The following is a 24,759-nucleotide window of genomic DNA, read 5'->3' as shown; positions in this document are numbered from 1 at the left end:
CCCTTCATGTGCCACGAGCTGGCTAACAGATAAGAAATCACATGTTTTATTGCTTTGCTCAATATAGCACCATTGTCCTGCTGCGATTACGAGGTAAAGGTCTTCCGGACGGAGCAGAGATAAGATCCACCGCCTGTCGTCAGCGGAGAACATGAGGCCTGAGGTAAAGACGGAAAGTTCTCCCATCACACGGGAGGCTTTGGTGATGTGCGACAAAGCCAGATGCCCTTTTTATTCTAAACAGACACACATTGACAGCTTGGGAAAGAAACCAGTTGATTACATCACAAGCTGTGGGCGAGGGACACGAGCGAGGGACGGCGATGGAAAATATGTGTTTGTTCAGTTTTCACAGGTGGAGGTTATGTGTGACCCACAGGTGGCAGCTGCAAAAAAAAAAAAAAAAGACGCCACTGCAATTTACACGCAACAAACCAGTCTGACAAGAAAATATAACCTTTACTATTTCTTCTATTACTCTTGTTTTTATTTCATCTCTTTTAGAGTGTGAGACCAGATTTTACCTCCCAACACAGATCTGCAATTACCAGCTTTTCATTCATTTTAACAGTTTTTCTTTCCCTAACCTTCACCATACTCTAGTTGCATTCACAGATCTTGCAGAAACCGAGAATTGTTAAATTGTTGAAGGCTGGTGGACTGAAGCCTGGACCTTCTTGCTGTGAGTGCAAACCACGCTTGTACAATTGATAGTTTTTATTTTTTGTCATGGTTCAATACTGTGTCAGGGAAAATTGTTTATACAGCAACAGCAAAGGCTTTGGTACCCACTTAGAACAATTTGCAGACATTTACATTCTTCTATATGCAACCTGAACTCACACATCCTGTGCACTCAGTGTCTTCTGCACACAACTTTAAGCTTGTGAGGAACTGCTGACACGTAAAGCGGTGGTGCTAAATACCAGTTAAATTGATAGTTCATATTAGTGTCTGCACAAGTAGGTTTTTTTTCGCTTATTTGCATTAGTATTACTTTTTTCGCCCTGGGTATCTGTATGTGAGGTGGTGACAGAGCCCTGTCTTTTAAATTTCCATCAGCGTTCCCTTCAGTGGTCACGACACCATCCTCGACATAATTTTGGTCGGGTTATTTTCCGCAGTCCAAATTGTTGAATGTTCCTGTCGATATTTGGAAGTCTCATCAGTGGGGGGAAAATGAGCGCAGAATATCAGTTAGGGGTTATGAGAGGAAAAACAAAAAAAAAAAAAAAAAAAGATGCTGAATAGGACGTTTGTAGACAGTCATCAGGACGTTCATACCGCGGTCTGCCGAGCCACGTCAGCTCAGCCGCTGTGTCTTCATGCTCTCCGCTTCGGCAGTCATCCGACTCCCTCACCCCTCACCCTAACCCTCACCCTCACCTAGCTTTCTGTTTCCTCGGGATTCTGCCAGCAGCTCTCTTTCTCTCTCTCTCTCTCTCCCCTCCCTCTCGGCCTCCCTGACTCACAGCACACACTCCTCTTCTTCTGACTTGCACTAGCACGATCTCCCCGTTGAGGATCAGTTCAGTCGCTTCCACTGAAAACTGTCTGGTTAAAAGAACATGGCTTGAAGCGGCATGTATCTGACACGGTCATGACAAACTCATCTCTCACTCTGGGAGCTGGAAGGGGGGGGATTGGTGACGGCTCTGTTGCACACTGAGTCATTTTTACTCAGCACTTCTGTCACACAGTGATGTTAAGAGTTTGAAGAAAAACAATGATGACTTGTTAATAATTACACCTGGTTTTAGAATATACTGTGCCAATTTTGTATTAATTGGCTCAGTTAAAGTTAAAAGACCAGTCAAACATCACCCATGCTGTAAGCGCGTGTGAGTATATCACACACAGCATGTAAAGCATTGCTGCTCTGTTCAGTGCGTGTGTGTGTGTGTGTGTGTGTGTGTGTGTGTGTGTGTGTGTGTGGTGTCACTGCCAGGAGAGAGGCCACCAGGGCTTAGCACATGATGAGTCAGCAAAACAGAGAGCACACATACACCACCAGCAGCGTTTAGACTCCGGGGGATCCTGTCCTACCTCCTATCTACTCACTAAAACCTGTCTGTCACTAACCTCAATAAATATCCTTATACACTTCTAATTGATTTCTCCTCATTAAACTGAATGTCATATTTTGCCTTTCTGTTTACCCTCTTTTATATCAATTACAGTAGACTGGATATTAAAAATGCCTCAAATATATATCAACAGCACCATAAATTACAGCCTCTTAAATGACCATAAAGTTGAATCAACACCTCAGTAAACAGTTCATCAAAACCTGAATATTCTAACCTTCATGAAGGTTCCATGCAGGGCTGTTGTCTTAGACTGCATTCAATCAAATAATCTGACAAATGAGCATGCAGTATACTTTACTTACTTTACTACAAATGATCGCTTTGGATTTAATCCATCTGAATAACTGTATAGCAAGTGAACTCACATCAGAAAACACTACAAACATTACAAACATCACAAAGCAAAATGCAGCTCAGTGTCTCTTCCTCTTTAATTCACTGCGTGTTCTGATTTGTATCGGGTGTTAACAGTTGTGAAAGAACCCAAAGATCCTGCACGCTGTTGATCACTTGTCCTCACTGAACCATTAAACTGGCTGCATGTCAGTAGGTCGACCAGCTGAGTAACAAGTCAGGGCCAGAATAGCTGGAGTTCATCAGAGCCTGGTGCTCTGGTCCTGCTCTGTCTCTGTTTGACTGGTAGGAAGAAGATTCCTTGTGGTTTATCCAAATAAAAACTGCTTATAAATACAGGAGAGCTGTGGTTGTGTTCATGGTGAAAACAGACATAATCACGGTAATGGAAATGATTGGCGGTATTGTTACCATCATAATGACTCACCGCTGTATATAGTAAATACACACATGCGCCATGAGTGAAACAAAACAAACTGCAATCAGAGCAAAGATGAAGAGTTGGATTCTTTAACAAATTAGCCCAAAATATGTCATAGCAGCCTTCCATTTACTAATTTAGACATTCACAGTGCCACTCTATTTCCTCTTTATATCTCCTATTTTTCTTTTCTTTCTCCATCTACTATCCTAAAATATATATCTCAGCATTTAACATTCTCTCATACCGGTTAATTTACTGAGACTTCATAATATGCCTGCACATTTTCTAAAAAAAGAATGTTTGACATTTTTGAGACAGACAGTCAATAAACCAGGAAAACAGACCTTTAAGTTTTCAATAATAAAACTGATGTATGATTGAATCACAAAGCAAAGTGGATGTCATTACCATCAATATATGGGCTGCAGCCAAACGGGCGATATCTTCCTAATCAATCCATCTGCTTTAAGCTTTTAGTGAAACGCTGGCGGTGAAGTCCATTACTGGCAGTCTCTTGATGCCAATTAGCACTCAATCAATCCAGCTATTACAACACGCCGCAGCTACTTATCACGATGGATTCACCCGCAGCGAGGAGACACACTTCAGGGAACGACACACAAAAGATCTTGACAAAATAACTGTAGATTTATGGCCCTGTGAGACACAGAGAATATATCCAGGTCTCTGGAAACGGTTGGGGATATGGAGATGCTCTAAATGGGCCGTGTATCATATTCAGAGGGGGAGGTTAAGATCATAAATCATACAGTTATTCATTAGAGAGCGTGCATGCAATGTTGACACAGAGATACTGCGGTGCTTCATTTTGCAATTACAAGAATGAAAGGTCATTTAATGAAAGCATCGGGTGTGAAGTCAATAAACTGAGAGGTCTGCTGGGACGTTTCCAACTCAAACAACATTTAAAGGCGTAATATGTAAGATTTATGTACGAATTTCAGTTTAAAACATTCACAAAATTTACTAAAATTATCATTAGGTTGTGAAGAAATAACAGTTTTGACATTATTCAAAGATCTCCATGTATTGTGTTGCAGAGGTATCTACTGAATTTAGCATGCTAACCAGCTAGCCCTGGCCCATCATGTCTCGTAATACCACTTGTACCTCAAGAGGTGATAGTGAGTCACTGTAGCGTCAAGTCTGCCCTCAATCAAACATGAAAGGATGAAGAAGCAGCACTTCCTCTTCTAGGATAGATTTATTCAAGCAAACGCAGCTCAATGTTAGCACTGCACTGATATTGCTATCATCCTAGTGACCTGGTTTGCTAGCTAACAGAACACTGATAATGCACTATTGATTCTGCGCTAATGTAGCGTAGCATAACGTAACAGACACCCCGACTTTCTGGTGATATGCTGCCCCCAACTGGTTTGGAGTGTGGAGAACGGGTTCGACAATTCTTATATTGCACCTTTAAGATCACTAAATAAAATATTCTAGAAGGAGCAGACAGGACAGGAGCTTGTCAGGCTAGTTTATCTGAACTGTGGGTTCGTGGAGAGAGTGCCTGTTTCTGCTCCCACACACACCGGTCTCCACCCAAACAATGTTTTGTTGGTTTTTTTTTTAACCACCTTATCTCCAGCACAAAGCAAATGTGCTGCAGACGTGCTGTTGCCATATTAAACAGACCACTGGGCGGGGCGGTTAATGAGACTTGAGAGATGCCAAACAAACCCTTACCACGCAGAGAAATTAACCACACCCCAAACCACAAAGTCCTTTATTTAGACAAGAAGGGAACTAAGTGAAAGACGTTCAGGATGAGTCCATGTTTCTGTCATGTCTTGATGTTGCTCAACACTTTCATGACTTTATCTTCAGCTGCAGTTATCTCCTCCACATCCACATCCAGGTGTCCAGATGGCACCTAGTTAATTAGCAGTGAATTAAGGTACAATATTGTACAAGTATTCTTTCTCAAAAAATGCCTTCAGCTCACTTCATGAACTAACTTCCGATACCCCATCAGGCTCCTGTGTCTCTCAAGGTGGCTTGAGTTTAAACTTGTGAGGCCTCTTCTTCAAAGGTCACATTCCCTACAGTGATCAGTCATCGTAGGAGCCAATCAGCTGGGACGACAGGAAAGGTGAACCCAGGGGTGATGGAGGTTGAGCTCTCTGGTGATCAACTTTCCCCACGGCGGGGAGGGTGGTCCCTTTCACGTTCGGAAATTAAGTTTCAAAAGTTGCAGCTAGCTGTAAACCCTGGTTTCAATGAGGGACTTTTGGGGTAAATGAAGGACAAATGTTGAAACGCATGCACTGGGCTTGATTGAGATAGAAAACCACTGAATGGGTTTTCTACAGATTAAGATCTGCATGTTCAAACTCTTTCTAATCAACTATTTCATACTGAAAGTGATGGTTTGGGTCTTTGCAGGCACACAGATTTACTGAAAGCCTTCTTTCTCCTTCCTATCTGTGTAACAGAAAATGAAAACATGGATCTTGTTTTTATGTGTTTATTGGTGAGGCGTTGCCATTAAATACTTTTTGGCCGGTAGAACAAGATATAAACAAAATATTGATATATTATCACAGTATAAAGTTGATAATAGCTAATATGTTAGCAAACAGTTCCCTAATTGCACATCCAGCACACATGTTGCAACATTATCATTCATTCATATCAGTCATGTTTGTGTCCACCTGATGAATGTTAAGTCCAACACTCCCTCTCCTTTAGCTCTGTTTTGATGTCCACAAACTCCTGAGAGAAATATCTGCTTGTTTAGCTGCCAAATGCTCCACTGTTCACCAGCTAGCTGCTAACTTTAACTGTCTGCTGTTTGTGAGTAGCATACAGTGGGTTAATCAGAGCTTTCTGGCTGAAAACAGCTGCCTGCTGTACTATGGCTGGAAATAAGCTTGATGGGAGCAGAGAGACTGAATCAAACAGTAGAAGAACATAGAAGGGGGTTTAAAAATACAGTCATCCTACTTAAAGGCATTTATAAAAGTCCAACCAATAAAAGCATCACAGATTTTTGAGAAATTCTGCCCTTCCAGTCAACTCAAACTGTGTTTCTCTAGGCATGTGAGACCTAGTTTACCCTGTTATATATAGTACTTTACTTAAGGAGGCAAAATACCATTTAACTGGGACTTTAAACACTACTTAGGCAGCATGGCTCAGCCTAATTTACATTAAATTTCTGTCTTTTATAAGTACACACTGTTCCTAATCAGGTAACAATTGCTGTTCTGTACAAATTTCACACACATTTTTCACTGTGTAAGAAAGGAAAGATGTAAATGACTTTAGGTCCTTGTATTATGATGTGATGGTTATGTAAAAATGTATTTTGGAGGAGCTGGACTGTAAAAATCAGAATACTTAATTGGGCTCTATTGGGCAGAGGGTGTAAATTACTAATCCATTTCCAACTCAAAATAACAAACTTGACTTCTATAAACCAAACACCAACAGTTCATGAACAGTGATTTACTTGTTTTCATGTGCGGCAGTAAAATATCTGTTCTTGTCTTTCTTCCCCTCTTCATAAGCATGTCAGGATTCTTCCAACAAGCAGCGGTTCACAAACATCTCAGGATTAGTTTTCTCCAAAGGCTGAGCTCAGCGAAATGAGCTGCGGTAGAAACTGAGATCTGTTTAATCAGCGGCCGCTCTTCCAACACTTTCCAACAGGAAAATATGACACGTTGCCATTTTCGTAATTACAATGCATGAAGTCATTTCGGAAAAGGACAGGCAATGTTCGGATTGGCTTCACAAAGGGGAGGATGAGTGGAGGAGTGTGTGTGTGTGTGTGTGTGTGTGAAATCCCTTCCAGTTAATCAGTTAGATTGATTCCCTGACCGGTGTGAGAGAGAACAATTTCTCCCTCAACACTGCAGGAACGATAAGTCTAATCACCTTCATCTCCGTGAGTGCACTCTAAGTATTACTGCGAGAACAGCATCTTTCAGCCCCGCTCCTTCCTGAGAGTGGCTCCGTCTGAACCGAGAATCAACCACATACAAAAACATAAATCCATTCTGAAAAGTGCTTGATCATTAAAGAATTTGAGGGTTGTCGTGTATTATGTCACGAAGCTTTCAGTAAGGAACGCCTTCAGGGCCGAGGAGAACACATAAAGATCATCACTCTGCCTTCTCACAAGGACACCATAACCCCACTCTAATAAAACTGCAGAAACACTTAAGTGGATTATACAGCCCATAATGCAAACAAGGACTGATACAGATTGAGTCAAGGTGAACATCTATATTTAGAACTTGCCAGTCAGCAAAATAAAAAAAACACAAGGGCCCCTTTCTGAGACAAATAAAGTATTTTGTTCTTTAAGGTGTACCAGTAAGAGGACACTAAATCTCTTCTATGGTATGGAGGATCTGTAATGCCAATACTCTTAAAATGAGCTTTAAAGTTGATTATTTTTCAATTTTGTCTATAAATCAGAAAATAGTGAAAAATGTCCATACAAATAGCTTGTTTTGTCTAGCTTATATACATATACAATTTAAAATGATATAACAACAAATCTTTACATATGAGATGCTGGAACTTGGAAATGTTGGGTATTCTTGCTTGACAAATTTTCCAATGCCTTGAACTCCAAAAATACATTACAACTACAGGCTAGGTATGGAACCTCACTTCTTATTTAGTATCCACTAAACTGTGTCAGTAGAAAACTGTTAAAAATTAGCTCAGCTTGGTCATTTATTAAAGTCTTCCTCCACTCAAAAATGTGTTTTTTCCTTCTTGTTCCCACAGTCGGATGTTTGAGCTTCACTGTGCAGAATGATGTATGTGCAGTTTGACACTGAAAGGGAAGTTTCTCTGTGCTAGTAGAAAATCTGATTTTAAAGGGTCTATGGGCAGGATCTGTGACATCACAACTAGCCTGGAAGCTAATTGTGGTCCAGTATTCAACTGACATAAGTGTGATGTGGAAACTTGAAGCCTCCAGTGCACAAACACTGAGAACAGACTTTACAGTGAAATAGGAGACATCTTGTGTCCAGCAGTTACATTTTTGATTAAATATATTTACATATTTTTTAATGAGGGAGGAGGAGTAGATGTGGTACTTATACTATTTTGTTGAAAAACGATATCAAACACACATTATTTTTCTACACAGAGCATATTTGTATGTCTTAATACATGTCTGGAGGGGGTCTTTAAAATTAGCTTTTGTTTTAGTTAAGTCCCTTTTAAGTATTTAAGCCACAATTAAGTATTTTAACAGGCAGTAAATTTCATTGTTTTTCCAATGTTGTCAATAAAATGTCAGAAAATAGTGAAAAAGCCCATCATTAATTACTTGTCTAGTCAACAATCCAAAACCCAAATATATTCAAATTACAATGATATAACAACAAATCCTCACATATGAGGATTATTATTATTATTATTATTATTATATGAGGATGAGCTGGAACCACAAAATGTTTGGTATTTTTGCTTGATCCATTTTCAGCACTGAAGACAAACTCATGAACCTGCGTCTTTTTTAGTATCCACTAAACAGTTTCTGTAGAAAACTGTATAATTTGTTAATTTTATACTTATATATACTTATACTGTATCTTATTATTTTCATACTGTCTATTTTACTCAGGCAAAAGATTACGAATGAGTTAGGAACACATTAATCACTGATGCACAAGGGAAGTTTGGCCTTGTAGAGTAATGTAACACAGCAAAGTAAAGTGCTGTTTAAAAAAAAAAAACAAGACATTGTATTGACATCTGTGTAGAAATAGAAACGACTGATAGAATGAAAAAACTGACAAAGAATGGCTGAAATCCAACCAATCAGTGCACTTGTGAGTATTTGAACTGGAAAGCCTCCATTCAACAGGTTTAGCTTATTTGAATTAAAGAGGATGCTGTTGTCAGCCAATCAGGGTCCAGTATTATGACTGTTCTACCTGTGGAGGATTTTAAATTTTAAATTCATTCAATAAATGAACGAATTTTCTTTGAAATATATAAAAGACATTTAACCCCAGTAATCTATAAAACAGAAAATGAATGAAAGCTGAAAAAGGTGCAACCTTTAAAATGAACTCCATTTAAAAACTATGTACTTAATACCAGAGCTGACAACAGTAATCAGAACAAAACCGTTGGGAGTATTCCTTTGGGACCACTTGGGCCAATCAGTGTTAATGCCACATCATGCCTCAAGGGTATTGTGGCATTAAAAGATTAAGCGGTGGTTAGCAGCCCTGGTCCGTTGAACCTATCTGAAATGTGTCTGTGGACCAAATATTCCATCATGTCTCTAATAACATCTCTCTGTGTTTTTTTTCCTTCGCTCTGGTATGACCACATTAAATCTTTCCAGTGCGTCGGCTTAGCCTCAAGTACATTTCCCAGAAGATTAGATCAGAGGATCCAAAGGTGGTCAGAGCGAGAACGCTTCACATTCTACTAGAATGAGTTCATGTAGAGTCCGGAGAGTTTATTATAAAAGTCTTACTTACTCTTATCATGATATTACAGAGAAATGCTGTTACATAAATACATGCTAATGACTAAAGGTTAGTATGGCTTTGCTTTCTGGAGTAGCACATCATGGATGTGGCCTTCAATCCAGCTCATCACTGCTGTCATGTTATTCACTCTCTGCCATTCTCCCTGTCTGAGGCAGTGAAAACATATTCCATCTAATGCAAACATGTTCATCCACACACCAGAGTGAAAAGAAAGTGCAGATGGAAAGAAAAAGGAAAAATACTAGTATTTGGGTAGTTTGTACAGTAGCTTTTTTTGGTTTTTTTCTTCATTGAAAAAGTTTCAGTAAATGATGCTTGTTCTTTTTTCTGTTTAGCTATGATGTCACCTCTCATATCGCCCACCCAGTCCTCCTTCTGTTTAACTAACCAGAGACATGAAATTCACCAGAATTTCTGCGTAGTTAGAGATGTTTTTCCAGAAAAGACCAACCCAATGACAGAATCACTGTTTCATTAAAGCACAGTGATCTATTTGTTATTTCTTAAAGAGTGCAAATCTAGCCTGAAAATCTGACTGTATTGCCATTTCATTTCATTTATTCAGCCTGACTTTGTTTTCGTGTTAAATGATTTCTGTGTGGAGGGTAATTTGTTTTATTTCTCCATCTGCATGGAGTCATAAATCTGTTCTACCAGTGACATAGAGGCTGTGCTATTAGAGGTTAGAGGCAATTAACTAAGACTTAGATCATCAAAGAAAATCTGGCGATTTAAAAGTTATTTATGTAAATCAGCTTACAACAACAAGCAACCTACAATCCTTGGATTAGACGATTATTTCTACAAGTGACAGAAACAGCCAACAATGGACACAACAACAGGCCTGTTAAAATAGCTGAATAAATCAGAGATGTAACAGGATAGTAAAAAGCTGCAAGTAGAAGAAATTTCTGATGTCTTTAAAGTGAGAATAAGTAAATTCTCTGAACCATTTCTTTATTTTATCAAAAGTCTGTCTGGCTTTAAAGTCAAATCCCATCACATCTAAAGGGAGCTTACATGTCCAGAGCTGTTTACAGCATGTAAGTCTGCTCTTTACAAAAGGCTGAAGAAAATCTAAAAAGGTGCAGTTCGGATCTTGTTTTCCACTTGATACCATGTTGAGAGCGCTACACACTTTAGCAGCTGAGAAAGTCTGCCTCCCTGTGATTCAGACAGCAGAATATTACCATAACATCCTGAAGCCGTATAATTATGGAGCTTCGCTACACTTCTCTCCATTCATCCTGTCAGCCAAAATGCATTCTCCTCACCAAGACTCCAGTAACTGTAACTTTTTATTCATTATCAGTTAACTATAAATGAACAACTTCTGTGATTTCACTGTTGTGCGCAACAAACAAAAGGTGTCGCCATTAAACCACCAGCGTGGGACGTCACTAAAGTGGCGGAGGAGCTGCAGACAAAGGGATGCCCAAAACTATGGCTGACAGTTGCTATGGAAAGCTGATGGTTTACAGCCTAAGCAAAGGCCAGGGAGTCAAACCCACCAGTTAATCAATGACTGCCTTTTGCCGAGCCAAGGGCCATCAAACACAGACGCACATACCAGAGGAAGATATGGGACTGGTTTGAAGGGAGTACAGAGGAGGAGGAGGAGGAGGAGGAGGAGGGACGGTCTAACCCTGCATTCCCATCATGTGGGAATAACGTCTGAACAAATAAAAGGTTGGAAAGAAATGATTTGGAAGAAGTGATCACATGTTCAGACCAGTCTGACGCCAGCGAGATGCCACGATGGAAGATATCTGTGGACAGTGGTTGCTCCTGGGCAGCTGCTTCGCACACATGCTTTTGAGTTTATGTTGTGCGGCAAATTCAATTAGAATGTGGGTCACATACAAAAATCCAGTAAATAGGGTTGTGTCCTACCACGGCATTTTACAAACTGTGACCATAAAGTAACATAAGGAATGCAAATATTGCATTTTGCTGAGGTGGTTTGAGAATAATCTCTCAATTCAGACTTTCTGAAATTAAATTTAAATTGAATTAAGTCTATCACCAAACCCTGAGGTCCTAAGTAACATTCACCACAGAAGAGTTGAGAGAAGCTCACATCAATAACCTCAGAAAGCGTAGTGTCTAATGTAATTCACTACAATGATGCCTCTTATGTTTGAAAGAACTGTTCATAGTGCTACACAGACATGTGGTGTGAATACAATTAATATGACAAGAATGTGACACATGCATGTGACGAATGTAATTACTGATGGAAGGGTTCGAAGAACCCTAGTTCAAAATCAATCCTCTTTAAGAATGGGATTTCTGGACTCATGACAGTTAAAGCGGTCCCTCCAGTGATTTAGTATTGTACTCCGCTGAAGTCGAGGGGCTCGCAAGAGACAAGTTTTAAAAAACAGTGGTCAAAATCAAAGCAGTAAAGGCTGAGATATCCTGACTTTTAGCCCCTAGTATGGGCCGAGCTTTCGAAAAATGCTGAATCATACATTTCCCACAATGCAACTGGATAGTATCTTTCATTAGACCCTGATGACATCATCAGAGAAAGTCCCTCCAGCTCCACTGAAGCTAATATAAAACTGTTACGACAGGCAATGCTGAGTAAACTGAACCTCATGTGTAAAATTGGTAGATTGCCCCTTTAAAAACACTTTCTCTTATCAGATCACGCTGCTCACAGCATCCACATGATCCCACAGATCAGATGCAGTATCCAGCAGGCTGTCGGCTGCTGTCTCTAGTGGACGCTCATCATAATAACTTGTTAGAGGCTGGTTACCGCTTGTCCGAACAGATGTTCACTGCTCCCCTTCTCCCCCCCCCTCACCTCCCTGTCTCTCCTTTTGTCAGAACAACTAAAGCCAATCCCCCGCTGTTAAACATGCTCCCAGAGGCAGATGGCTGCAGGCCTGAGGATCAATAAATATCAACCCAAACTATGTGATCTACATGTGGTCTCGAGGTAGGCTGTGCTACCGCTGCAGCACAAGGTGGCCAAATTCAGATTTTTTTTCCCCCCATACTTTTGCATTAGTGCTGCTTTTATGCACATTGTGCATGGATCATGGCCAGTTCACATCAGATACAGGACATTAGAATTCATATCTCAAGATTCTTTTGCAAAATCCTACATGCAAACCTGTCACATACTGGCTTCCAACATGTCCAGGTTTAAGAAATCACTTTGAATTGACAAGTGTAACCTAGCTGCACAATCAACCATATAGTGCTCATGGCTTCTTCAATTAATTAAACTTGACCAGGTGCAATATTATTGCTTTGCACTTTGATTGGCAGCTCTAGTGCTTCAAATCAAATGCTCCTTATTCACAGGTATGCTCTGACTCTGACCAATGACATGTCTGGTTATCTGTCACTACTTCACAAATGTTTTACTTATAGTTGTATTTTTATTTTAAAGGATCCTGATTTCATGAGAATATAAATGATTGAAATTGACCACTTTTCTTTTGTTCTGAAAGATAGATCCAGTTGTTCCAGTGGTCTAAGATGCATCTCTGTGTCAAAACTGGCTTTATTGTCATTCATCCCTCCTCTCTCTGATTCACTACTGTATCCATTCAAAAAACAAGGCAGAGATGGACCAACTAATACATACTCCATAAAAAAAAAAAAAACATAAAAACACAAATTAGTGGAACCAAATCTGATTTTGAGACATACAATCTACATGTGAGTTGAAAAAATGTGAGGATTTGAATATGTCAGCAAGGCTGTGACAGTAACTCCTACACCATTCACTTGCAACAATGGTTTGAAATAAAAAGATTTAAAAATGTGTTATTTAGGGCGGAACCTTATTTCAGTAAAACTCAAGGAAACATACTTTAAATAAAGTAAAAGAGAAGTTGATACAAAACGAGATGTGATGCCTTTCACTAGTGGAACTCCACACAAGCTTGTCTTTTCATACATGAATATATTGCAGAAAGAAAAGAAAAATCAGATGTGAAGAGCAGCTTAAAATTCAGCAGAAAGCCTGCAGCATGAGCACAACCTCGCTCTACTGAAGACACTGGTATATTTGTAGTATCTCACCAGCGTCTCATTTGGACACATTGCCTTGACCCCGGTGTAGTCAGAGGATGTACGGTCAAAGACTGTGTCAACAACAACATGCAGGAACACACACACTGACCCAGCGTATGCACACCAGCTGCTGCCAGCTTCTTTCCCCTCACTCGCTCGCTCTCCGCTGCGATGCCCCTGTCGTCCCTCACACATGCCTGACCTGTGCACTGGGCCCGCTGGGAGCCCACATCACTTTCACAGCAGCCTGATGACTGTTTGCAGAGGGGCTTGTCTCTGACTCCTCACATCCTTTCCTCACAAAAGGGGTCAACACAATGTGTCAGAAATGACAGATGTTGAGGAGGTGCGGTGGCGGAGAGAGAATGACCACACTTGTAGAGAAGTGTGTTGAGGCACAATGGCTCAGGGAGGAGAGCTGGGTTTGAACTAATCAGCAAACTATCACTATAAGCAAAATCTAAAGTCCCAGTTCCCACTATATTCCATGAATCCGTCAAATATGATGAGAACTTGTGAACCCAGAGGCCTCTGAATAAGCAGAATGCATGAAAGGGAAGCTCTATTCTATTCCAGTTACCAGCCCTGGTTAGGTCACATTGGCAGCCAGGAATAGCAGTGTAACAGTAGACAGACACAGTGAGGTCTGGTCATGCCAGGCAGGATGGGGGGGTATCTAGCTCTGGTAGACTTGTATATGTTTGTAGTCTATTAACAGAACTCACATGGATGCAAGGGGAAGTTAGGACTTAAAGTACCCCTCCACTCAAAAATGTGTGTTTCTTCTTCTACAGTTGGATGTGTGAGCTTCAGTGTGCAGAAAGATGTATGTGCAGAGTTTGACAATGAAAGGCTGTTTTCACATTCAGCTGCTGGCAGAGGAACATTTCTCTGCGCTCACTGAAAATCTGACTTAAAGGGGTCTACGACCAAGATTTGTGACATCACAACTAGTTTTGAAGCCAATCCTGGTCCAATAATTAACTTACACAAGTGTGATGTAGAAACCTGAAGCCTCCAGCGTGCAAACACTGAGAATGGACTTTACAATGAAGTAGAAGAAATCTTGTGTCCAGCACTTAAACTTTTATAATGAAAAATATTTGCATATTCATAGATTCTGGAAGTTTTAATTATACCTTTCTTCTGGAAAAATCAAATCAGAGACACATTATTGTTCCAAGCGTAGCGTTTTATGTTTTAATACATGTCTGGAGGGGATCTTTAAGAGTGCTGGGGACTGAGTGGCTGGAGACAGCAGCAACATTAGAGCAGGTGTTTGTGTTGCTTGTATGTAGTGTCAGACCAAGCTCCATTACAAAACTAGCAGTTTAAAGCTATTTTGCTAGCAGAACAGAAGCGTCAGTGCTGGAGTCTGACTTAAACGTCTTATTAATGTCAGCGTGGTCTTTAGGTAAATTCGGCACAAAAGTACTGCTTAGAAGCTCTTTAAGTAAAAACTCAGCTAGCAGCTAGCTTCCGCCCACCGGCATGAACTTTGATGGACGAACAAGCTGAGAGTAAACTGCGAGAACATAAGCTAATAAAAGCTGTCTGGTTGATGCCGAACTGTTAAAAACATCATAGTAACCCCTGAAAAGCCTTAAGTAGGTTAATGATTCATTACATATGTGGTTTACTGATATGACAGTGCATTGTTACGCTTGTCCTACTTTTGAACGGAGTTAGGCGAGCGTGCGCATATTGACTGAAAAGAACTCAAAGAGGGAAAAGTAAAAGCGATACAAGAATACGTCTTTTCAACATTAGCAACCAGGGTTCACAACATGCTAGCTAGTCACACAAACTAGCCTCCAAGAGGCAACATCAGGTTGAAGCAACTCTGTCTCCCTGAAGTCCGTAACTTCATGACACCATCCACCTAATAATTAACAAGCCGAGCAAGTGCTGAAAGCAAGCACCGCCACAGACACCAACTTTAAACCACAGAAAACCTTTAAACCAGTACATAGTTAAGATAAACCGACTTACTTTAAATCCAATGAATGAAACTCCTCTCTCCCTCCGTTGTTTTCATCGCCTCTGCTCCTTTAAATAAACCCACGTGTTTGTCTCCGTTTCTGAGGAACAACAGGAGCGTTTATGGGGTTTTGTCCCGACGCGCTTTTGTTATGATAATCCTAAAACCCCATAGACTCTAATATATTCTGCAGATATTTGAATGTTCACAAAGGGAGCTGTCTGCTTGCCCACTTGTTAAAACACGAGCTCATCCACTGATGCGTTGGTATATCCCAGTTCATTCAAACCAGTGCGGGAGTTTACGCTCATATAATAGTCTTTGTCCTTCTGCTCTATTCACGTAGCGAAGACGCTATTTCATACTGCCGGGTCTCCTCTGAGAAACAGCTGGCTTACAGACATCTCTCAGCCCGTAGAGAGACTCAGGGCTGTCATAGAGCGGGGAGAGTAACCGGAGAGGAGGAGCAGGAGGAAGAAAAGAAGGTGGGGATCCTGAGTCAGAGCTGTGCAATGAGAGAGAGAGAGAAAAAGAGAGAGAGAGGCATGAAGTGGATAAGAGAGAGAGAGGGGGGGTGGATGAGGGGGTCTAAAGAGACTACAGGAGAGGAGCACCAGCCACCACTGAGGGACACACATCTTATTCCACAATAGACTGGGCGGATCAATATTATTTATTGATTTATAGATTATGGTAATGTCAGAACTGAGTCTAGCCATTTCTGTTTTGACAACCTGTCATGTAAATAAAAGCAGATTTTAATTTGAGTCACTGATACCACTTAAGAATGCAAGGCGTGTCTCTCTCTCATATCCTGCCTTTATCACTGTATTAAAGAACAAAGGTGAAGCCTCACATATGGCCAGTGTTTCATTTGAAAGCCATAAAAATGCACATTAAAGGAAGTATTGAGGATAAGTGCTCCCTCCAGACAAATGAGCCTCTGCAGTAAATGTTATGATACTGTGTGTGGCATCCGATTATTTGCTTGCCTATTCTATTCTCATATATCTGTCCCGCTGATTATATGCAAAGTAAATTGAATTATATAGCCTACTGTAAACTAAATAGGAGGGATATGACATAACTGGGGGCCTCATAAGGTTAGTGGCAGAAGAACTACTCAGATCTTTACTTAAGGAAAAAAGCAACAGGCTACAACAGAAACAACACTCCATAAAATGTGCAGGAAAATGTTCCCTGTGCATGTTATATTGTATCATATATTATTATTAATACTAGTACATTAACACACAAGCAGCATTTTACTGTTCTGGTTGTGGTGGTGCTGTTAGAATAATATGCAAAGTAACTACAGCTGTCAGATCAATGGAATAAGAAATAAAGTGTCCAATATTTCACTCTGAAAAGTACAACTACATCATAGTTGTGGTCAAGTACTTGACCAAATATTGAGGACACAATATCAAAAGACTATTGTTCGTAGATACTACTTGGTAAAGAATTAAGTAACTATATGGTTAGGCGGGAAGATAACACAGCCAATAAAATTAAATTTATGACCTGCACTTTTGAAGGGTCACTACAGGGATTTAGATTTACATTTCCATAAAGTTGAGGAAGAGTTAGAATGAAAAAAGAACGGTTAAAATCAAAGCAGGACTTTCAGTGCCTAATATGGGTCAATCCCCAAGAACACTCGATCCTACACTTTCCATGATGCACCCTTTGTGCCTGGTAAACAACATAAGATTTGGGGGGTCTGTGGGGACATTTTCGCCTGTATTGGATAGTGGCGAGTGGAAACAAGGTGAAACAAGGTGAGAGAGATGATATGCAACAAATGCCCTCAGCTGGAATCAAACCAGTGACGTAACAGATACATGGTATGCAACTTAACCATTCAGGGCACCACAAACATGTCTAAAACTCCCACACCCTCAGTTTGTAATGCAGATTTTCTGTTTCAATAATTGTAATCTCCAAGCCCAGCCCTGATGACATCACTATGACATCACCATCAAAATTACACAACTGTGTTCAGTGTCACAGATTCACAGATTTTCTTTTTCTAATCTCCCACTTTGAGAAGCTCATACCAACACTATATAGGATCTTTTAGTGACCAACATTACATATTTGAATACACTGACCAATCATGTCAATTATCAGCCTGCTTACAGTCTAAATAGGTTTGGGTGCTTTGGTAGACAGAAATAAGCATGAGTTAACCTCTTCCTTGCACTCTTTTGCAAGGAAGAATAATCCTTATAGGCTGAATCAAGCAGACCAGACTTTATCCCTTTAAAACATCAACTCATCGCGCTTTGAACAAGCTGGCTTTGTTTTTACGTGTCCTTTTATTGCTGGGATTTCCCTCCACCGGCTCCTCTGATTTATATTGTAAATCCAAGAGGATTACCACTGAACGCTTGTTGAGCACATTTTCCTTTTGTAACAATACTCACTTGTTGCTGCTTGATTTTCTATAAATTGAATCGCTGACAAGTCAAAGTCATCGCAGGACATTGCAAAGTAAAAACTACAGAACGGAGACAGGATTAGATCACCTGTAACACACATCAGCGTCTAGTCATAGTTTACTATGATGCATCCTCTGCACCCTACTATACTTCCCTTGACTTGTAGGGATCATTTAAGTGTACTTTAATGTATTACTCATACACTGCACAGAACCACTGAAAGTCTGATTTACTTCCTTTGTATCAGTCTGCATTGGTAAATATAAAGGAAACGATACCGCCTTGTCAACAACCTAAACTATTCCTTTCATGACAACTTCAGCTCTGCCACTGTGCATTAGCCTACAACACTTCCAGGACCCTGATTGTGAACTGTGGTTTACCCACACACTCATTCTTCAACCTGAAACCCCCTCTGGGGCTAAAGTCGGATCTGTCTGGGGTAGAGGGGGCAGTATAAATAGCACTGTGTCCCCACTCAGGTTACCCAACCGGAGACCAGGTTGAAATACCAAAAGACAGAGAGACACACTGACAGATAACACACATGTTCTTCTACACACACATCACAAAGTCATGCAGGACACTAAAGGAATGATATTAGTCAATGCAGTGTTTGCTAAAGAGCCTTATTAGTATGTTTGTATAGGTGAACACTCATCTGAGTATGAGAAACAACACTACAGTGTGTGATTACACAGAAGCATAGAGGGAAGATCACATCCTGTGAGCTCTGTGACTCATGATGAATAGCGTCCCTCTAACCCAATGTGATCCCTCTGAGGCTGTGATGCAAACTTCTATGAATTTCTATGACTAAAATGAAACAGTTACATGCTTTTTACAGTTTTACTTCCTCTCTGGTTTGTCCAATCAGCAAGTATATGATGTTTTTTTTGTCTCAAATCACAAAGAAGGACAGCATAACAGACAGTGATCCCACCCACCAAGCTGATACAATGTATATTTGTCTCATATGCAAGAAAAATATTCCAGGTGTTGGTTTCAGGAAATCCCCGCTCAATCCAACTGTTTGGGGAATGAATCATGGTATGTTGGAGAAGAGCTGAGTGTGACTTGTTTAACTTGAGTGGATTTATAAGGGATTTCTTCTATAGACAGGACAATTATGTTTTCTTACAACCTGTTTTCATAGTCCTGACCATCAGTTATGATAGTATTAGTTAACCACTAACCAAACTACTAATTTGTTGGTCTTACATGTCCATCTTTAGTAGTTTTAAAGAATACATTCGGATTTATTTTTGTAAATATTACCTGACTTCAGAGATTTGATCAAATTCCATGGCTTCTGTGTCTGAATCACACCTCTTTCTCAAAATCCCATGATCAGAGAGATCCTTTAAGTTACATCATCTTAACACTCTCTACTTTGCAGGGTTGTGTTACTGTTAGACAAACGAGTCTGCATCAGTTAAGCTTCGTCTTCTCTTTCCCAGGAGGCCTTGCCTTTCATGAGAAAATCCCTTCACCTTTAAAATGCCAGTCCCAGGGGATAATTTTAGTAAAATTCTCCACAGTGTCCAATCTAAGTTCCAATCCGGCACATTGAAAATCAATTCAGCTCTCCCTCTGGTTTCTCCGATATCTGCATGCCTGAGCACGGTGAAGCTCGCTCTGTTAACTCATTAACACAGGAACCTCAGGCTGTTCTTCAATCGATGGCTATTTAAAAGCACAGACTGTGCATTTTTATTGAATAGACCTGCTGGCTCTTATGCTGCCTTTCTATTGACCAGGCAGAGAGCTGATGGATTCACAGTAACTGGGATCATACACTTAGGTAGGCAGGTGAAATTAAAGCTGAGTTAAACAGAAAGCATAGATCCTTTAACGTATGGTCATTACTCTCCTGTAATGTGTGTTGTACAGTGGAGACGATGAAGATCAATACAAGCTGCAGGCAATATAGATATTAAGATACATTGGGGCAGGTGCTGCTTTTAATTTTGCTAACAATCTGCTTGCACTGATTCGCAATCTACAACCAGTACGGTGTTACCAAAAATGCAAAGGGCGATGCCGGTTGAAAGAGCAGAATGCATTATGGGATACATGTTCGAGCTGATTCCTACCTTGTGACAGACGAACGGGCTGTGTCACTTGGAGTCCGTCGATAGCGCAGAGGTTCCCACAGGGGTTCAGCGTGATGACCCCTGACCTGTTGTCTATGTAGCAGTGCTGGGCCGCCACCCCAGGGCCCTGGATGCTGATGTCCATGGGACCATGACCCAAAGTGGTCCGACCTGTGGGGAAGAAAGAAGGGTTAGACTGAAATGTGATGTGGTACAGCAAGTGTTTCCCTCCTTTGATAATATAGATGCAATACTGAACTGAATTGATTACTTACAGTGTATATGATTACATATTGTGGGATTGATCAGTAGTATACTGGTTAGTTATGGGTTCTTCTAAAGTTGATTCAAATTTTAGACATATTTTATGTAATTATGTGTTGTAATCGTGTCAGCTGCTTGGCCCCTGTTATACCTGTTTGCTGGTTTAGTTAGAATTATTATCATATGTACTAGTAGGAACAGTAATACAGGTGATGCCCTCCTGTCCTGCGGTTTGAAAAGAGAGTTTTTGCCTTTCATCACATCAGTCAAATACTAAAACAAAGTCAAAGATGCATGACTGACAGATTTTGTCGCTATTTCGGGGGGAAACAGGGACAAAAACACACACTTGAAGTGCGCTGAGCCTTGAGATGAAAGGCAGAATGTCACAGGCATGTAAAAAAAAACAAACACACACCCCGCATACTAGCCTGAAGAGGCACAGACAGACGGGAAGGGCTGTAGACACACAGGTACAGACAGACTGACAGAAAGGCATCATACAAACAGACGAAGCCAAAAGGTCACGAGACATACATGAAGAAACCTGCCTGTTTCAAGAGACAGACAGGAAGAAAGGCAGATATAGAGGTGAGAACAGGGTCAGGTCAACAGAGATATGTGTCTGTGTATTGTTATGGCCTCTTGTGGAAGCCTGTGAATGTGATAAAAACTGTATTTTTTTGTCAGACATCAGCTGTTACATTGACTTTCATTTTTTGAAGCTAACTGGTGTGAAAGCAGCCGTCTCACCCTCAGGCAGCGGCAGCAGGGTGATGGCAGTGCTCAGACGTCCGCTACCCAGGCTGACCAGATGCGGACGCTCCGCCTGGAACTTCAGGCCCTTTCCAGTCTCTATCAGATCCAGGGGAGTGCTCTGTAGAGGGGGTCAAACATTAAAGAGATTAACATTAAAGAGCCTTTTTACATCAGTTTTGTGATAACGCACCATTTAGCCTGAGCGATTACTTTTCTCTCTTTTGTCAAAAAATTGAAATCCTTTCTGCAATATGTGGTAAGCTCATTATCACAGGATGGGATTTTTAGACTGTTATTAAAGGGAGTGGTTATTATTTCTATTTTAGTGGCATTTAGTGTTGGGATGTTTCCATTTATGCCAGTTTTAGTATGAGACACATTGTTTTATGAGACTTTATGTTGACTAATCTAATATTTTGTCTCAAATAAGTATAAAAACTTAAACATTACTCATTTATAGTGACAAGTGCTATAAAACGAACTGTCAAAGATTGACTTAGTAGGAACACCAACACTGAATGCTTCCATAAAGAAAAGGTCAATAACAGCTCTGCAGACATCGTGGCATACTTTTCATAATCTGATATAGTAGTCACACTATCTACACCTCTAAACCTAAACAGGTTGCATCCTCTCTCTCTATTTGCACAATTATATCTGGACTATAAATGGCTCATGGTGAATGGGAGCTAATCAGCAATCATGTCTTGTCCATTAGCTGAACTAATTGGTTGTGCATGACACAGAAAATGGGAATATGTAGTATTACAGGAGAGTCACAGAGGAGAGATGACACTCATGTTTCTGTCCCGCACAGGCTGGAGTTTTACTGCTTCACTAACGCGTCAGACCTTCAGAGGTTCATCCTCCACTGTGGGGATAAGAAGAGGCGTCTGAATAAATGTCTTCACTGTGGGAGGCCATTTCCATAGCTGGCTGCTCTGGCTGTTTACATTTTCCTCTACACACTGAGGGAAGTGTGTGTGTGTGTGTGTGTGTGTGTGTGTGTGTCTGTATGTGTCCCCCCTCTCTCTCTCTCCCCCTCTGCCTGAAGCACCACCATGTGCTCTCTGCTCAGCAAGGGGGAAGGGATGTCGCCATAGCAACAGTGCTCCGCAATTACGAAACATGAAGCTCCTGGAGGGTGTTCAACGAGCTAACTTGTGATGAGCACTTTTCAGCCCAACAATGCCTGAATAAAAAGACAATTCTGCTTTTTAGTCATCTTATTGCTAAATTACCCCCAACACAGAGACACAGTCGAGGTCTGGCTGGGATGCAGAAAAATGTGTTGTGTTTTTTTTCCTCTGCCTATATAGTTTTACCTCATAGGGTTTGGCATAATGAAATGAATTAGATGTCGTGTTGAGTAACATCTATTATTCTAGTGAGAAGAAAAACGCATTTTGGCATATCTTTTGGCATAAATTCACACCAGGATGACACGATGTTCCCTTCCAGCTGGTAGAAAAGTCTCCTAAATTTATCACAAGCATTGGTTTCATATATTTAAGCAATAAGTTCAGATTTTTTTCAAGTCAATCTTAAAATAACAGTCACATACACTGACACAGTTTTGGTCATTATAATTGTTTCTCCCATCAACACTGACTATGAAGAAACCCCCTCCTAGCCTGATTCCATGGTAAGTGATAGGGGGAAAAAATCCACAGTCCTCAATGTGGGCAAAAATGTATTCCAAAGTCCAGCTGAAGATAATATGAGGCTTCAGTTGTCTGAGTTAGCCAAATCAAGTGCATATGTTCCAAAGTTACAGGCTTTTTGGTGTGAAATTCTCTCTTTGTCCTTCCACAGATGTGTTTCCTTGCTGAGTTATTCCCAATTTCACAGTATGATGTTTTTGTACTAACGGTTATTTCCAATTTCACAGTGTAATTTCTTGTACTAACAGTGTAGCAATACAGAACACACCCACACATACATGAAGGTACATGGGAACAAGATATGAAGTTAGGAAATAAGGACGTAACAATCTGGGAATCTACAAAGAATTTATATTGTAGATATTTTTTAGTAATTGTCATACTGCAACCTGTAATAACAGAGTAGAGGCTTGTTGGTTAAAATACTTACAGTATAAGTTTCTCAGTAGGTAATACACATACCCGTAATATTAGAACAGATACCCATTACATCAATTGTTTTTTAATTTCCAGACTATTACCTTCTTATTCCCTAACTTCACATCTTGTTCCCTTTTACCCACATGTATGTATCAGTACATACTCTACTGGTACAAAAATTACACTGTAAATTGGGAACAATTATGCTGTAATCTAAAGCATTACTGGATTTTTTACAAGGCAAATTACTAAATTATTAAATTCAAGGACTTCTGTAATTTTGTACATCACTCACAGCAAACATTTTGAGCTAAATGGAAAATGGAATTCAGTCATCATTTATTTTATTATTTACACCTGTGCTTTTCTGACATGTCAAAAATGTCTTCTGTGAAAAATGCATATTTTTATAGAACTTACAATAATTTCAAACCTTTTTCATTGATAAAAAAAATGCATTAGAAATATGAGTATATACAATATGTCTCACAGGACCCTGCCTATTTATCAAATGACCCCATGTAGGGTCACAACCCCAAAGTTGAGAGACTATAATGACATAACGCTCTGAGTTGCAGCTTTTATAATTCAGCATCACTGGAAATGCAGCATGTCTTCAGGTCAGTGAGGTGTGTCTTCATCATTTAGCGTTCACTAATAAGCAAAATTCACATCACAGCACATGAATTTTCTGTCACATTCATTTCAATTGACAAAAGAAATGTTGGTTCACGAGTGCTGATAAGGCTCTGTGCCAGGTGAACTGTTAAATGAACTGCAGTGGGTGTGGAGTCACTCACTGGCATGGATTTGAATTGAAACACCCGCTGTGACTACGTCTCTTTGTCCCACTTTTCAGCCTTTACATTTCTTATTTACAACCTGTACGCGATCATTGACTCAGCCTCTTGGCTGGTTAGCTAGCCGTGTGTGTCCTAATAGGATTATCTGATTGTGGTGGTGCTGGTGGTGGAGTGGGGTCAAGCCTAAGAGGATTGGTGAGATAGAGACTGGCTGGCTTGAAGGCACTGGGGGGTTACTGGGAGTAATGGGAGGAGAGGGGAGGTGCCAGCGGGGCAACGCTGCAGGATTCATTGCTTCATCTGCAGTGTGCTGCTGCACCCATGTGGTGCACTCTGCAACAGCCAGGCCCTCAGTCTGTCTGTACACAGTCTGGTTAAACATAGTGTGCAATATAATGTAATGCACACATATACAGTTATAAACATCAGAAAATACTGTTCAGTATGACCTCTATGTTTGTAAATTAAATACATTTCTGTATATTTTCAGAGGTTATTCCTCCAGTCTGCATCTACAGCATGCATGTGCCAAATTAACATTAATACAATGTGAATTCTACAGTATGTGTTACATATTTCCTGTTAAATTACCCCATGCTGATTTGATTTTGTATTTTTGGTCTTTTTCCATATTGTGAATATTTTTCTCAATCATACATTTCTACTTCTTTCATTCTTTGTTATTTTAAAAACACAGTCAAATTAGATTTAAATACCTTCAGTTTGTTATATTCTTATTTATTCTTATTTATATACATGTTTCCCTTGCACTATCTGCAGCATCTTGCCAGTTACTCCACAGGAGTCATTAAAGTTTAATCTGATCTTGTTTTATCTTGCACTTCTCACTCCCTCCCTCCCTCTCACGCACATTCACCAGAAAAAAATAGACCCCCCACCCCCACCCCACACACAC

General features: G+C 40.3%; 1 protein-coding gene across 11 annotated transcripts in view; it reads right to left on the bottom strand.

Annotated features, from left to right (window-relative positions):
• The window catches only part of phldb1b (pleckstrin homology-like domain, family B, member 1b), a 105,059-nt gene that overhangs the window by 59,458 nt on the left and 20,842 nt on the right, over nt 1-24,759 (bottom strand). For 10 of the 11 annotated variants that reach the window (XM_067593893.1, XM_067593891.1, XM_067593890.1 and 7 more), the window contains exons 3-4: nt 20,951-21,074; nt 19,934-20,104 (exon numbers count right to left, since the gene is read on the bottom strand). In XM_067593893.1, coding sequence (XP_067449994.1) covers nt 19,934-20,104; nt 20,951-21,074 — 295 coding nt within the window. Of the gene's footprint in view, nt 1-15,404; nt 15,870-19,933; nt 20,105-20,950; nt 21,075-24,759 lie in introns of those variants that run through there. The other variant, XM_067593896.1, reaches the window with a different exon arrangement.

The sequence above is a fragment of the Thunnus thynnus genome, chromosome 7 (genome assembly GCF_963924715.1).
Source record: "Thunnus thynnus chromosome 7, fThuThy2.1, whole genome shotgun sequence".
Lineage (NCBI taxonomy): Eukaryota > Metazoa > Chordata > Actinopteri > Scombriformes > Scombridae > Thunnus > Thunnus thynnus.
The sequence above is the reverse complement of the archived record's forward strand: the minus strand, read 5'-3'. Positions and strand labels throughout refer to the sequence as shown.